This window comes from Mesocricetus auratus, unplaced genomic scaffold (genome assembly GCF_017639785.1).
Source record: "Mesocricetus auratus isolate SY011 unplaced genomic scaffold, BCM_Maur_2.0 Super-Scaffold_100004, whole genome shotgun sequence".
In the NCBI taxonomy this organism is placed as follows: domain Eukaryota; kingdom Metazoa; phylum Chordata; class Mammalia; order Rodentia; family Cricetidae; genus Mesocricetus; species Mesocricetus auratus.
Genome location: NW_024429189.1, coordinates 69,312,468 through 69,326,964, shown reverse-complemented (window position 1 = coordinate 69,326,964; position 14,497 = coordinate 69,312,468). Strand labels below are relative to the sequence as shown.

General features: G+C 46.1%; 1 protein-coding gene across 2 annotated transcripts in view; it reads left to right on the top strand.

Annotated features, from left to right (window-relative positions):
* The window catches only part of Ldlrad3 (low density lipoprotein receptor class A domain containing 3), a 229,811-nt gene that overhangs the window by 67,274 nt on the left and 148,040 nt on the right, over nt 1–14,497 (top strand). The window contains exon 2 of one of the 2 annotated variants that reach the window (XM_013118146.3): nt 3,133–3,183. In XM_013118146.3, coding sequence (XP_012973600.1) covers nt 3,133–3,183 — 51 coding nt within the window. Of the gene's footprint in view, nt 1–3,132; nt 3,280–14,497 lie in introns of both variants that reach the window. The other variant, XM_005064873.4, reaches the window with a different exon arrangement.

Below are 14,497 nucleotides of genomic sequence, written 5' to 3'. Positions count from 1 at the left end.
TGTGCCTGTTGTATCCACTAGGCAACATGCCCCAGGACTGGCAGGACATTTGTGTGTAACGGATGTAACTGATGGGATAAGTTATCTCTGAACCCACCCATCCATTCATCAGGTCCATGTGTCGTCAGCCTCATTGATGCTCGGAGCAAACTCTTTGGAATCTAATCTGGCCAATTTCTCTGGTTCCGGAAATCTGTTTATCAGAACAAGATTTTACAGTTGTAGTGGCTTTTCCTGGGGGTTTGTCTTCCAGGAGTTAGCTCCACAAACTCCAGTCGAAGTGATTTCCTAACAAAACTGAGTGACAGCTCTGCATTCCACAGCCCTGAGGAAGTCCCTGCTGGCTGGTGATGTTCAGAGCAGTTGTTCTCCAACAGCTGGAGTGTATATGGGGGTTGGGAGTAGTGGTGTGGAGGTTCTGGCTGAGCATGAAGTTTCTGGCTAGAATCTACCATGTGACTGCTTTCTGGGTTCCTCCCCACGGGCATCCAGATTTCTCCCTGGAGATAATGAGGTTCCTGCTCATTTTTTTTTTCAGTTAGTGGTGACTTGTGCAGTTGCCTTCAGAGGAAGTCCTGTGTTCACTCTGTGCTCTGCGGAATGGAACATCCTGATGGATTGGGCGGCAGGGTGGCACAGTGTGTTTGTAACTCCTACCCATCGGAGCAGCATGTCTTTTATTTCTGAACCATGCCCCAGGCTGTGCCTCCCCACAGCTTTGACTTTGTTCCTTTGATCCAAAGGGCTTTTGCTTTGTATCAGCCTCCACTGAAAATGCCACTTCCTTCTTGGAATCCTTCTTGCTTGCCTTGAATTCTAGCTAAAAACACTGGGGAGCTAGCTACTCAATGCCTGTGTGGGTGTTTGTGTGCCCGTGTCTATGTAAGTGCACACGTCCATGTGTTTATGTGTGTATGGGGGTCTACATGGATGTGTGAGAGTGAAGGTCAAAGCTAAGGAAACCCTTGGCCGTTGCCTCTCAAGATCTGTCCACCTATCTCCACTTCCCTTGGGATCAGGGCCTTTTTTGGGAAGGGAATTCTAGAGATTGAACTTGGAACCTCATGATTGCATGGCAAACACTTTACCATCTCCCCAGCGCCCCCATTCACTTACTTTTAAAGTAAGAAAATGTCATAGTCTGTGTGCTATTTAGGAAGATTCTTCTGTCCAGAAGACAGATTAAGACTTGGGGGAACAAGTTGTGAGGCAGGAGGCTGAGTTGGAAGTTGTTGTAGCCAGTGGTGATGCCCATGGTAAGGGTAGCTGTGTGGATTAGAGTCCTAGCTGCAGTGAAAGAGGGATTGACCACATGGAGGGCTGATAGAGGGAGTAGAGGGTAAGGGTTGTGATGTACTTGGCCTAAGTGGAACCTTTTGCTGTAGCTTCCCTCTTGGAATGAACTATGGAAACTCATCTCTGAAGAGCAACATGTATATGTGTTGCTAATTTAGTATCGGGTAGCAGATGGTCTCAAGAGGATGTCCACAGCACAGGGGCTTGTTTGATGGCTGTGTCCATTTCCATTGGTTCTGGCTTGCTTGCTCCAGTTAAAGAAGCACGTTTAGTACCACTTCAAAAGTAGCATTACCAGACAATCATGCTTCTCTCTACATGAAGTAGCTGGACAGCACTTCATAGAGAGACGGTAGCAGAGGAATTTGATGCTAGCAGGTGAACAACAACTTCCTAGGAGATAAGGTGGCATGAAGGGCGTTCTAGGCATGATGATGATGATGATGATGATGATGATGATGATGATGATGATGATGAAGAAAGGGAAAAGGTGCATAGGAGGTGAGTGGTATGAGGGCTATCAGGAGGGATCTGAGCACTGGTCTGAAGCTACTTCCTTTTACAAAGCTTGTGAAAGAAGAGCTTGCCTTGCTATCTTCTTACTCGTAGGCAGCTCTAGAAGGCCACACTCCTAACACCTTAGTGTCAGTAAAGTATTTAGTGTGCACATGCCCTTGCGTCTTTCCTTCACAGCACAAGTGCCTGCTCAGAAATGCCTAGTACATGTTTATTGAATGGCTCGAGGCAGTTAGAGCTGCAGTGTGCTGACAGGCTGTTCTTTTTTCTCCTTTTTGTCTAACACCATTTTGTTTCTACGTGGCTATTTCTCTCCCAGCCTTCAGTCACACTGGCTCAGCTTAATCTGACCTATCAGATCTTGGCTCTCTAGAAAAATTGACCCCCCAAGGTTCAACCTCCCTTACCTGTTAGCATTAGGCCTCTGTTTAATTTCCTGTCTAAGGCAATGCTGGGTAGGGCCCTTGGCATTTTATGATTGTTCAGTGGACTTAAACCTGAACCTTGGGACTTGGTTTTAAACCTCCAGTGACTCTTGGATAGTGTAGTGATCAGGGCAGCCTCCTGGGGGTTAACAGGCCTGAGTACAGGTTTTGTCTTGGCCTTTCCTACCCCTACAACATCAGGGACATTGATTTGTAGATCAAGGTATCCTATTTCCTGGAGGGAAATGATCTCCTGGTATTCTTGCCAATTTGGCTCCAATTCAAGGACTCTGTGACTTTAGGGGCTGTGAGTCTGAGGCATGGAAGGCTAGCCACTGTTGGGGATATTTGGAGTTCAGTGCATACTTCTATCTTGAACTTTAAATTTTAGCTGTTGCTGCTGGCCAGAAAAGAACATTCAGATTTTCTTACTAATATTTGTTTGTTTGTTTGTGTGTATGTGTATATACATGTGTGCAGATATTAATGGAAGCCAGAGAGGGGGTTACAGGCAGTTGTGAGCTAGAATTGCAGGCCTTTGTGAGCTGCCAGATGTGGATACTAGGAACAGAACTCTGGTCCCCTGGAAGAGCCACAGTGTCCTTAACAATTGAGTCATCTCTAGCCCCATTTCTTATATGTCTTCATGAGAGAGTCCATGTTACATGCTGGACACTGAATGCTTCCTTTGCATTGCTTCAGCTAGGTCTTCACATCTTTGTCCTGAGGTGGTCCAAGGTGGAAGTACATCTCATTGATGTGGGACAAAGCCAGAGAAGCAAAGATACCCAGTAGAAGTCTCATCTGGGCTGAGCATCAGTTTCTCCAACTAGGCCATGGCTCAGGCCCTTGGCTGTGGTCACTGTGCCTCTGACCATCTGTTCTCTCCTTACAGAGAGCCAGCTGCTCCCTGGGAACAACTTCACCAACGAGTGCAACATCCCAGGTAACTTCATGTGCAGCAACGGGCGGTGCATTCCGGGTGCCTGGCAGTGTGATGGGCTGCCTGACTGCTTCGACAAGAGTGACGAGAAGGAATGCCGTGAGTGGCTGCCTGTGGTTATGGGCGGGGTGGAGAAGGGCGGAGTTCTAGGCCAAGAGCAGGGGATCCAGTAGGCTTGGATCTTGCGCCCTGTTTGCCATGAGCTGGTGGGCCAACTTTCCCTCTGCCTTCCAGCAGTGTGGTCTGTGCAGAAGTGTAATATGGTAGGAGAACCCTTGCTTGGGTGAGCAGAGGAGACCCCTTTCCCTGGACGCTACCCTCACCTTCAGAACCAGGCATTATGCTCTGCGGTGCCTCTCAGTCAAAAGGACTATATCTGGCTGCCTTGGTCCAGGACTGGAGACTATCTGAATGTGTGGTAGAATTCTCTCAGTGATTCTTTGTGGACCAATATTATGTCAGCATCCTGTACTGAGTAGATTCTCAGCTCATGTAACTACGCGTCCTTACCTCCTTTTCTCTGTAGATGGTCATGGCCCGGGCCTTCACTGGCCCTTCCCCCTTTTGAAGAATACCAGTGTGGTATGGTCTCTGTGCTCCTCCCCGCCCCACCTCCTTCTTTAGTCTCTTGCCCATTTTGTGCTCTCGAAACCTGAATAAGGTCCGAGTTGAGGATGATCCCCAGGAAAGGAGGCAGCACGGACAGTGCCGGGGTTGGGCTGTCCAGTGACCATCCTCCCTGCTCCGAAGAGTCTTTCTTTGTTCCCTGAGTTGGTCTCAGCACAGTGAGCTTGGCTCTAGGTCATCCTCCTGGCATCCTGGCAGATAGGCAGCATCAGGAGGTGTGGCTCTGGCTCATCTGATGGGCAACTGCCATGGAGCCATACGTCTCTGCTCTTTCATAGACTTTGGGAGCCAGGCCACCGTGACGCTTGTGTCAGGAAGACTCTGTTCTGGCTCTGTTGTGGCTCTGGGAGCCAGCTGAGGACAAGGCACTGGGAGGATAGGAACTTGAACGTTTAGCAGAGTTTCTGTATGAGCTTCTGTCTGTTGATACATAGGAAGGAGCTCAGAGTTTAGAGCCACCACAGGAGCCAGATACTCCCTTGCTAATGGTGTGCTAATGCAGACATGCTGCCCGCTCTGAAGCTGGCCTCTCACCTGGTGTGGGGTACAGTATCCTCCATGCCTGCTTCTGCTCTTCAGGGGCTTGGGGAGATGAAAACTGGGGAGACTTGGAGGCTGTATTAAATCTTGTTAGGTGTGATTTATCTCATTAAATTGCTAGGCCTAATACATTCTTCTTCTTTTCCTTTTTTCCTAAACTGTTTTTTTTTGAGAAGTATTAGGTCTCTTTCATTGTTTTCTTGCTTCTAGCATAACTTTAAAACGTCTAGAAATCTAAGTTTTTTAAATCGAGTTTCAAGTGTGATAGAATGTATGAGCCTTTTCTTCGACCGAGCTTTAAGGAGCATTAAACAGTCTATAAGAGTATAGAGTTGCCATGTTCAGGGCACGGTGTGCTTCTGAATTAACAGCAGTAGATATAGACTGTCATTAGCTAGCTGGCAATATTCAGCCCACTGGTGTGTAAAGGAGTGCAGGATTAAGCTGGTCCAGCCCCACCTCAGTCAGTAGCAGCAGTGACATTACTGACTTCTCTGGAAGTCTCTGCCTTCATGGGTGCAGCTAGTATATTAGAATTCATGAAGAAATGGGAAGAGGCAGTGGAAAGAGAATGTTTTAAAAAAGGGGGCTGTGCCAGCAGCTACTTGGAGCTGTTTGGTTTGGTTTGGAGCAAATGCCTGGCTATCCTCCAGTCTACTCTTCTCCCCAAGTGTGTTAGAGGCCCAACAGGCATTGCTTAGTCTTTTGATCCAGACGTAATTAAATTTTTTTTACTATATCTACAAACATGTTGCCGACCTACCTTTTGCTTTAAATTGAGAAAACAACTCTTGAAAGCTTAGACAATAAAGGGAAGGGGAAAGTCCCTTTTCTAAGAGAAATCAAACTTTAACTTTCTTTCATAATCTTCTCCAGTCTAGGAGCTGAGTATGGGATTTAGAGGCAGATCATCTAGACTCCAACATGGTCCTCTTCTGCATCCTTAGGGGACTATGTGATCTTAGACATGTTTCCAGAATGTTCTAATGTAGAATCTACTGGTGGGATTAAAGAATGTTCTTTACTTTACCCTGATAAGACTCCAGTTTTGCCCTCTCCCAGTGGGAGCAGGAAGGCTTCTGATGTGTGTGAGCACCCTGGTGATGTCTTGGAGTGTGTGAGCATCCTGGTGATGTCTTGGTGTGTGTGCTGAAAGTACCAGCATGCTGCCTATGTGCCATGAGTGTACGCACAATTACTGGGTGGTCTGCACAAACTGTGTTACATAGTTGTCACAAGGGTGTGATTGTGTGTATGTGTGGTATGTATGTACATGTACATGTGGAGGCCTGAGGTGGATGTTGGAATCATCCTCCATTGCTCTTTCCTCTTCATTGGGACAGGCTGTCTTAGTTAAATCCAAGGCTATTTTTGCTGGCTAGCTAGCTTGCTCTGAGCTATTCTTCTCTCTGCCTTCCAAAGCTGGAGTTACAGGTGGAGATCTGAACTCCAGTCCTCATGTCTGCATGGCAAGAGCTTTAACAATGGAGGTGTCTCCCCAACCCATGCCTTGCTTTTTCTATTTGACATGATCTGTATTTCTATGTATTTATAATAATTGTTTTGTGAAGGTATATGCACCTTAACTTAGCCATGCTCTATTTGCATGTCTTTCTAAAATTTATTTTTAATTTAGTGTAGATGTATGTTTGCATATGGATATAGAGGTTGTAAGAAGGCATCACCTATCCTGGTACTGGAGGTAGATGCTTGTGAGCCATCTGACATGGATGCTGGGAGCTAAACTCAATCCTCTGAAAGATCAGCAAGTACCCTTAGCCACTGAGCTATCTTTCCCACCCTATTCTGCCTTTTGGCTTTTAGCTCATCACTGTGTTTAGAATCATTTAAGAAACTTCCTATGTAGGTAGCAGAAATCCATGGTGGGTTCAGCCTGAGCCAGTGGCACAGGGCTGAGCGCTGAAGTGAACACTTCACTCTCTCTGGGAGCAGCAAGTGGAGAACCTGTGCCACCTTCATGGAAAGAAGTTTCTTTGAAACAGCCCTTTGCCTCAGGGAAGGTGAGGTGGCCACTGTAATTCCTGAGAGGTCATGGTGGCAAGAGGTCCGTGCCGCCTTGGCAGTGAGAAGATAATGTGTTAGAAAAGAGCTTGAGAATCTCTGCCCCTTTTTAAAGGACATGGAGGAGACTGCAGAAGTGTCTCGTGGTGGGACGTGGTCTTGTGACCAGCTCTTTCATATATACCGTAGAGGAAAGACATATTGGAAAATAAGAAATTCTACCATCAAGGTGAAAAAAAAATCACATATTGTAAAAATTTAGGGGGAAGGAGAAGACAAAAGAATTGCATCAGAGCCTGTCTCTGTTACATGCAGTCAGCAGCTTGGAGACTTTCACATAGCCTTGCCCTTCTTGTATTCACTGTGGAGGTTCTAGCTTTCATTTCTAATTGTTTTCATGTAACATTGTATCATGCTGTCATCTTCCTGGTTTTCTTTTTACTCTATTAGTTTAATGTCTAGGTAATAACCCACTAATTTGGTCTCATGTTACTGATATGCTATTATGTCTTATCTTGTTTTTGGTACTGCTTGGGTTTGAACCCAGGGCTTCACATATGCCAAGCAAGTCTGTTATGAGTTTCACCTTCAGCCCTCTGTGTTATTCTTGTTCAGCTTCCCACTGCTGAAGAGTCTTCAGCATTGCGGGCATGGCGGTGGGGATGGCCTTGTCCCCATTTCCTTGAGCTGGATTCTCAGAAATGAAATATGCTGAAGGGCGGGAGCTTTTCCTGCCTCTGCCCACAGACTGCCCATCTGTTTTGCTAAAAGTCTGCTCCAGTTTGCTTTCACTGGCCGGGAGTGAAGTAAGTCTGGGGCTTATTCTAGTCTTGGCAGCATTGAGTAATATCTTTAAAATAAGCTCCCCTTTCCTGCTTAATAATTGAGAGCAGTTCTTGTATTTTACATTTTTATTTTTTTCAGTTAATAAGGTAGAATGCTTATATTTTTAGTTATTAGTTGTATTTCCTTGTGAAGTATCTGTTGATGAACTAAAATTAATTCTCAGCTGGGCCTGATGGGCATTAACTGTGCTGCAGAGCGCTTCTGAGGACCTCCCTCCTAGAGCTGGGGGAGGGAGTTGGTTTGCTCTGCTTCTATTATATTTCTGTTCTTCGTTAGTGGATTGCCTGTAGTGATCATTTTATTCAAATTGCCATTCATATCTCCGATTTTTTTTTTGTGATCATAAAATGAAGAGAGATACGTTTCAGGAAAATGCAATCTTTCCATGAGAGCGCTCATTGTGAGGGAGCGACAGTGAGTGAGTATACGCCTGAGTGTCCTAGGGATCGTACTAAACCAGACACTTTACATCTTATTAACTCATTAGGTTGTCACAGAGGCAGAGGAAATACACAGAGCTTGCCTGTTGGCCTAGAAAATAATACCCCATAGCCTTCCTCCATCAGAGGCCCCCAAGGGTCTTTTTGTTTACCTCTGTAGGTGTTCACCAGCTCAATAAATGGGATCTTGTGGAATCTATTACCTGTACTGTGCGTGTTGTAATTAATAGATATTCCTATAACTAATACAAGGAGCTCCTTGACTTATAATGAAAAAAATATTTGTTGTGGCCCACACTTTCGGAAGTTTTAATCCAGGACCTAGCTGGCTCTGTTGCTTGTAGAAGATAGTATGTCATGATGGGAGAGTGCACAGTGAAGTTAACCCTCATGACTAGGAAGCAGAAAAGAGAACGAGGAGGAAAGTCTGGGGTCTCACTATCCCCTTCAACAATACAGCCCCAGTGGCTTAAGGCCTGCACTAGACTGCCTTTTTACAGATGGATGATTTTTAACTATGTGTGCATGCGTGCACCCGTGTGTTTGCATGTGTGCAGGTGCCTGTGGAGGCCAGAGGGATGAGATGTGAACTGCCCAAAATAGGTGCTGGCAGGCAAACTCAGGTCCTCTGGAAGAGCAGCAAGTGCTCTTAACTGCACTCTTAAGGTTCATTACCTCCTAATTCTACCACAAAAGCATTAACACTTGTGTTTATGGGGGACATTCAGGATCAAAACCTTAGGGGAAATAATTCAAAACATCAATAATGTTTTCCTACAATAGTGATTTTTAAGATGGCCTTTAGTCCTCTGAAACCTTTTCTGAGAAGCAAAGGGCCATTCACAGTGATAAAGCAGATAGAAACATCTGGAGTCAAGTGCCCACTTCCTGCTTGGGGCTGGCCTTTGACGATTACCTCTGTGTCCCAACAAAGCTGGGGAGAGATTTGAATGTTGGGTTCCTCCTCACAAGGTGGCTTATTTCTCCTTGGGAAAATTGCATAGATTAGTGTCTTTGGTCAAGCATGGGGACTTTTGCCATTATTCATGGGTGAATGCATGTATATCCAGTGGGACATGGAATTCAAACACTTTGTCAAATGAAAACATTTTAGTGACTCTCCAAAACCAGAGGTCTGGGAAAGTAGGTGGAAATTCGGAATTTAAATTCCATCTGCCTTCAGTGTATACAGCTGTTGCTTACACATTGCTCAGGGGTGATGGTGGGAGTCCAGAAGTTTCAGCAGCAGCTTAGGAAGAAGTGGAAGGGCTGGGGGTGCTGTTCCTTTCTTGCTTGTCACCGTCCTAGACATCTGCCTCTAGGTGGCACCACATGTACCGCTTTCTCTTAAGCCATCTGCGTCTGAGCTAGCACAGACACAGAGCAAACAGAGCCGGGGAGTGGTGCGTGAGTCTCCAAGCTTGAACAGGAATTTGGCTATTTCACCAAGGTACCTTTCTAGTGGTGTCACAGGCACAAAGATCAGGGAATCAGCATGTTCATGGGCTGGTGACCATTGGTGTGCTGTGGCCTGGGAAAGCAGGCAGCTTCTCAGTGAATTGTGGGATGTAGCCACAGCAGAATCAAAGCAGAATTGCCACACCACCAATGTTTTGACTCCAGTTGTGATGCCTGCCACATTCTAAAGTTGAGACTAAGGCATGATGCCTCTGGATTCAACTTGTTTGGTGATGGAGTTAAACAGAATGTATTAGTTACCTTTCTTGCTGTTGTGACTGAATATCTGATAGACAGCATTAAAGGATAGGAGGGTTTATTCCTCACCTTTTCAGAGGGTTCAGGCTATCATGATAGGGAAGGCATGGCAGAGAAGTGCACTCTACACCATGGTGGCCAAGAAGCAGAAGGAGACAATTCAGGGAGAGCCGAGGCAAGATATAATCCCTGAGACATATCCCCAATGACCTCCTCTAGATAAGCCTCACTTTCTGCTTTTCATCATTGTTAGTAAGGGCATCATATTCATTATGAACCCATCATGGGATCACTCCATTGATTAGGTCAGAGGATGTGTGACCTGATGCTCTCTGGAAACACCCTCACAAGATGTACCACCCCACGGTGTGCTTTACTGAGCTCTCAGGCATTTATTAACCCAGTGGAGTTGACAATCATAATTAAACATCACAAAGACAAATTGAATTAAAATGAGATCACAGAGTAGGCTTAAACCACCATGGCTGAAGTCCTTCCAAGAGAGAAAATTTGGATCCAGACATGAAAAGAAGAAGATGATGTAAATCCATGGGGAGAAGAGAGCCATCTGTAAGCCAAGGTGAGAGGCCTGGATCTGTCTCCTGTGGCTCTCAGAAACACCAGCTCTGCATAGACATCGATTTTGGACATCCGTCCTCCAGATTTATGGGAAAACATTTTTCTGTTGTTGAAAATGTTCAGCTTGTGAAACTTTGCTACAGACACCCCAGTATGTTAATACACTTAGGGACCCACCACCATTGTGTTTTAAGTTGTCACCTAGAATGCATGTTCTGCATCTGTCAAACATGACGTTTGCAGACACTGACTGCCTTCTGCCTTCTCGGTGATTTTAACATAAGAGTGTGTTCAGATCTTAAATCCTAGTACCAAGAACACTCACTAACTTGGAAATGGGGTCACTGAAGATGTGAATAGTTAATACGATGTCACACCATAGTAAAGTGAGCTCTTGTTGCAATCTGAATGGTGTCCTAAGAAGATACTGTAAAGAAATGAGGGAGGGATATTGTCTCACAATAGGGATAGAGGTTGGAGTGATGTGACTGCCAGACAGGGAATTCCAAGAGTTGACAGTATTCCCTAGAAGTCACGAAGAGGTGAGGGAGGGAATTTAGTCAGGATCTTTGGGGGAATGAGGCCCTGGTGACCATCTGATCCAGCCTCCAGAGAATAGCTTATTTTCATAGCCCACTCCATTTGTAATGGCTGCCCTGGGAAAAGAATCTGCTCACTTTCCTAGGGACCACTAAAGCTATAGCACTCCTGTGGCCAGTTCGGAACCTGTGGACACCGGTCTTCTTTTACTGACCTTCCATTTTTGTCCAGCCTCTCAAGGACAGCCCTGATCTCTGTTTCTGCTTGTGAATCTCCTGTGTCACATGTGAAGTCTCCCTGTTCCTGCAGGTCTTGACTCTGACCAGCCACAGGCTTCTGAAGGAGTTGAGCTTCTGATAGCACAAGTGGCCCTTATTGTGGCCCAGAAATGGACTGTGGTTTCATGCTGACCCGTGTGCATACACTAGTGTGGTCTCTCTTTCCTATTGAGTTATTTTGCTGTGTGTTTGTTTTAAATACCCCTGGTAGCTCAGTCATCCCAAAGGTGCAATTATAGAACCTATAGTTGAGAACAAGGCCTTGAGAGCCAGACCATGCTGGCTTCCCACAGCTTCTGAGACTCTAGATACTACTGTACTTTATTCAGCAACCACTTACTCATCTTTAAGTGCACCCTCACCAGAGGGCATGTTCAAAACGTCCATTATACAGTGTGCCTGTCAGAAAGGAGCTGATCTTACAGGATAGTATACTGTCCACTCTGAATAAGCAGATGTATATAAGATCTCTTACTGTGCCTGGCATGAGTGTAGCTCTCAGTAGATTCCAGGCAGCTTTTCCACCTGTTTTGCTGGTGTTTGTGCCCAGCATGGTGTGGCCAGTCACTGCCTCCACATGTCCCTGCCCCTCACCTGCCTGCACTCCAGGACAGGGGACTCTGTTACAGAGTTCGCTTTATTTCCTGGACCAGTGTTCTTTCCATTTGAGGGAGGCTTTAAACACCCAGTGTTGAAATGTCCTTCAGCTTAGTTCTCCGGAGAGCCAGCTGGTGCCAGAGAGAGGAAAACAAATATTTGCAGGCTGAGGTGAGCTGGGTGACGGAGAGGGCAGGGAGGCTTGAAGGTGCTGCCCCTGCATTCTTCCCACACTCTCAGCCTCAGTTGACCTGGAGTTGGTCCCCAATTCCAGAGTGACTGTAGTCAGCTTGTCCTCAGCTCTGCTGGAGCTGCACACCTAAGTGGATTTGAGTGATAGTGTTCTGCTTTGTCGCCTGTGTATGTGAGGACCTCCCACTGCACACACTGCCTTGTAGCCATCCTAAAACTTGCTACAGCAACCCTGTCAACACTGCCTTTCTACCCTAGATGTGCATTCATGCCTGTTCAGCCCCTAATAAGAGAAGATTCTTAGTTCTGATGTTAGAATCATTCGTTCCTAGGTAGGACCTGCCAGTTACCTAAATATGAACAATTCCGGTTGTCAGACTTGAAGTAAATCTTATCTCTTGGAAACTTCTCTAAAAAGCTCCTGGCAGTTTTGGGGTGTGTGTGGGTGGGGGGGTGGTCCCCCCACCCCAAATGGCAGCAATTTTGCACATAGTGAAAAAGACAAAATGCTTTCCAACTCCCCAGACATATCAGTTTCTTAGGACTTCCAGAATACTATGTCATAAAATGGATGACACAGAGCAGGAGAAATGTGTTCTTCCACAGACTTGGAGGCTAGAAGTGCAAGGTCTGAGGGTTGAGGCTGGTGTGTTCTCCATGGAGGATAGACTAAATATAAATATGTTTAAATTGGTTATTATACTCTTCTTCTAGCAGCTGGAACGTCTTGACTTCTCTACTTCTGTGATGAGAAGGCAGTTAGCATGCTAGTTTGTGAGAGTGGCAGCCTGGCAAAGCTGTGCTTTTCACAACCATGGGTAGGCGTGGTCTATAGCTGAGACACACTGTCGCCAGCCTTCTGCCTTTCAGCCCTGCCTGCTCTGGGATGGCTGCAACTGGATGTCCCAGTCAGTTCAGGACTTTTAAGTCCAGTGTGTTTGCCTTACTCAGGACAATAAAAATATGGGCCAGCTGCTAATATTTAAAGATGGAAGCTCACACATAAAGATTGGGCTTATCAGACTTCCTTTAAGAAAAAGAAAACAGAGGTTTGACATTAGAATCTACACTTGCCTAAAACTCCACACTCTTCAAGTCTATGCCTCATGTCAACTTCTTGTTCATGTGAATGCCTTCAAGATGGCTGTAATTGTAAGATGGGTAATCCTCTCCGTACTTCTGATGGAATCAAAAAACATGAGGCCCTAGAGTGACCAGCACACTGTTTTAGTGCTTAGTGGCACATAAAACAGTGGTGTCTTAGTTAGGGCTTCTATTGCTGTGAAGAGACACTATGACCACAGCACCTCTTGTAAAGGAAAACATTTCATTTTGACTGGTTTATTGTTCAGAGTTTATTCAGTCCTTTGTCATCATGGTGAGAAGCAAGGCAGCAAGCGGGCCGATGTGGTGCTGGAGAAGGAGTTGAGAGTCCTGCATCTTGATCCGCAAGCAACAGGAAATAAACTGTTCACTGAGTGTGACTTGAGCATATATGAGATCAAAACCCACCTCACAGTGACACATTTCCTCCAGCATGGCCACACCTACTCCAACAAAGCCATACCTCCTAATAGTGCCACTCCCTTTAGGCCGTAGGCCAAGCGTCCAAACACATGATTTCATGGAGGCCATTCCTATTGAAGCCACCACAAGTGGACTGGGACTGATAGTATTTGATGTTTCAACCAAAGATACTGAACATTTCCCAACAGAAAATGCATCCTGTGTATATGCCTTCCTTTGGGTGTTGGGCTGGCAGGATGTGAGTTGGCATGTACTGTGTAGCCACATTGCCTATGTCAAATCCTGACTCCATCCTGTGGAATTATGGTGCCTGGGCAAGACACTGCCTTGGTGTCCCTTCAACTCCCATGGGCATTTTGGGAGGACAAAATGGAGTCCAAAGCTTTCACCTCCTTCCATCAGCAGCTGCTGCTGAGCACTAATTGAACTGTGGCTGGCAGAGGAGGTGTGTTTCTGATATAGATTCTGCACTTGCTCTTGGCTGGCCACCTTCCTTTCTGTAGGCTCAACATTTGTCTGTGAAATTGGAGTGGGACAGTGAGAATATTCAGGAAGGTGTGGGCACCATGTACCTCTCTGATACTTAATATGGTCGACTTTCCTTTCTCTCCCTTCCCCGGGGATGCATCATGTCCTGAAGGAGGAGGTGCTAGTGTTCAGGCATGTGTACTGGCCTGTCCTTGGGGCTCTGACAGGATATGCCCTCAGCTGAAGTCACTAAGAGCACCACCTGTGCTTATTTCCTATGTTCCCTTTTAAAAGGGCCCTGCCCACCTCCCATCCTTCTCTCTGTCTTTCTCTCCTTCTCTGTTCCCCTCTTTCTTTCCCTCTATCCCCTCTTTCCTTTCTCTCTCTCCCACTGTCTTTTCTCTTCTCTCCTGCTTCTGTCTCCAGAGGCCAGTCTCCCCACTTCCCTTTCCCCCTCTTCTGATCCCCCCCCCCCGCAAAACCCTCTGCTTGAACCCTGTCACATGGCATCTTTCTCTCGAGCACCGTTTTTCTTAAATTACAACAGGAGGTGTCTAGGGTGGCCAGAGAATTTTAATGCAGTTTCCCACATGCTCTTTCAGGCATCAAAGGCAGATTGGATAATTACTCAGATTCTAAGTTAAGGAAGGTGAACTGTTTCATTTGAAAATCGCCATGGATGTTCAGAGTGATAGTACATGGAGCAAAAATTGGCATCATTTCTCCCAAGGGCCATATGCTGGAAGTAGACTAACTGGACATGTGATGGGGGTGCCTAGAGGTGGTTATAGCTCAGGCCCAGGTGAAGGACCCACGTCCATGACTGAGTTCTCCAGCTCCCAGTGGACCATCTCCCACCACTTGGAAGATGTCTACTAGGAGCCCTAGTTCCCTCTCTCGGAGCTGAGACAGAATGTCCAGACTCTTGGTAGGGAAGAAGATGAA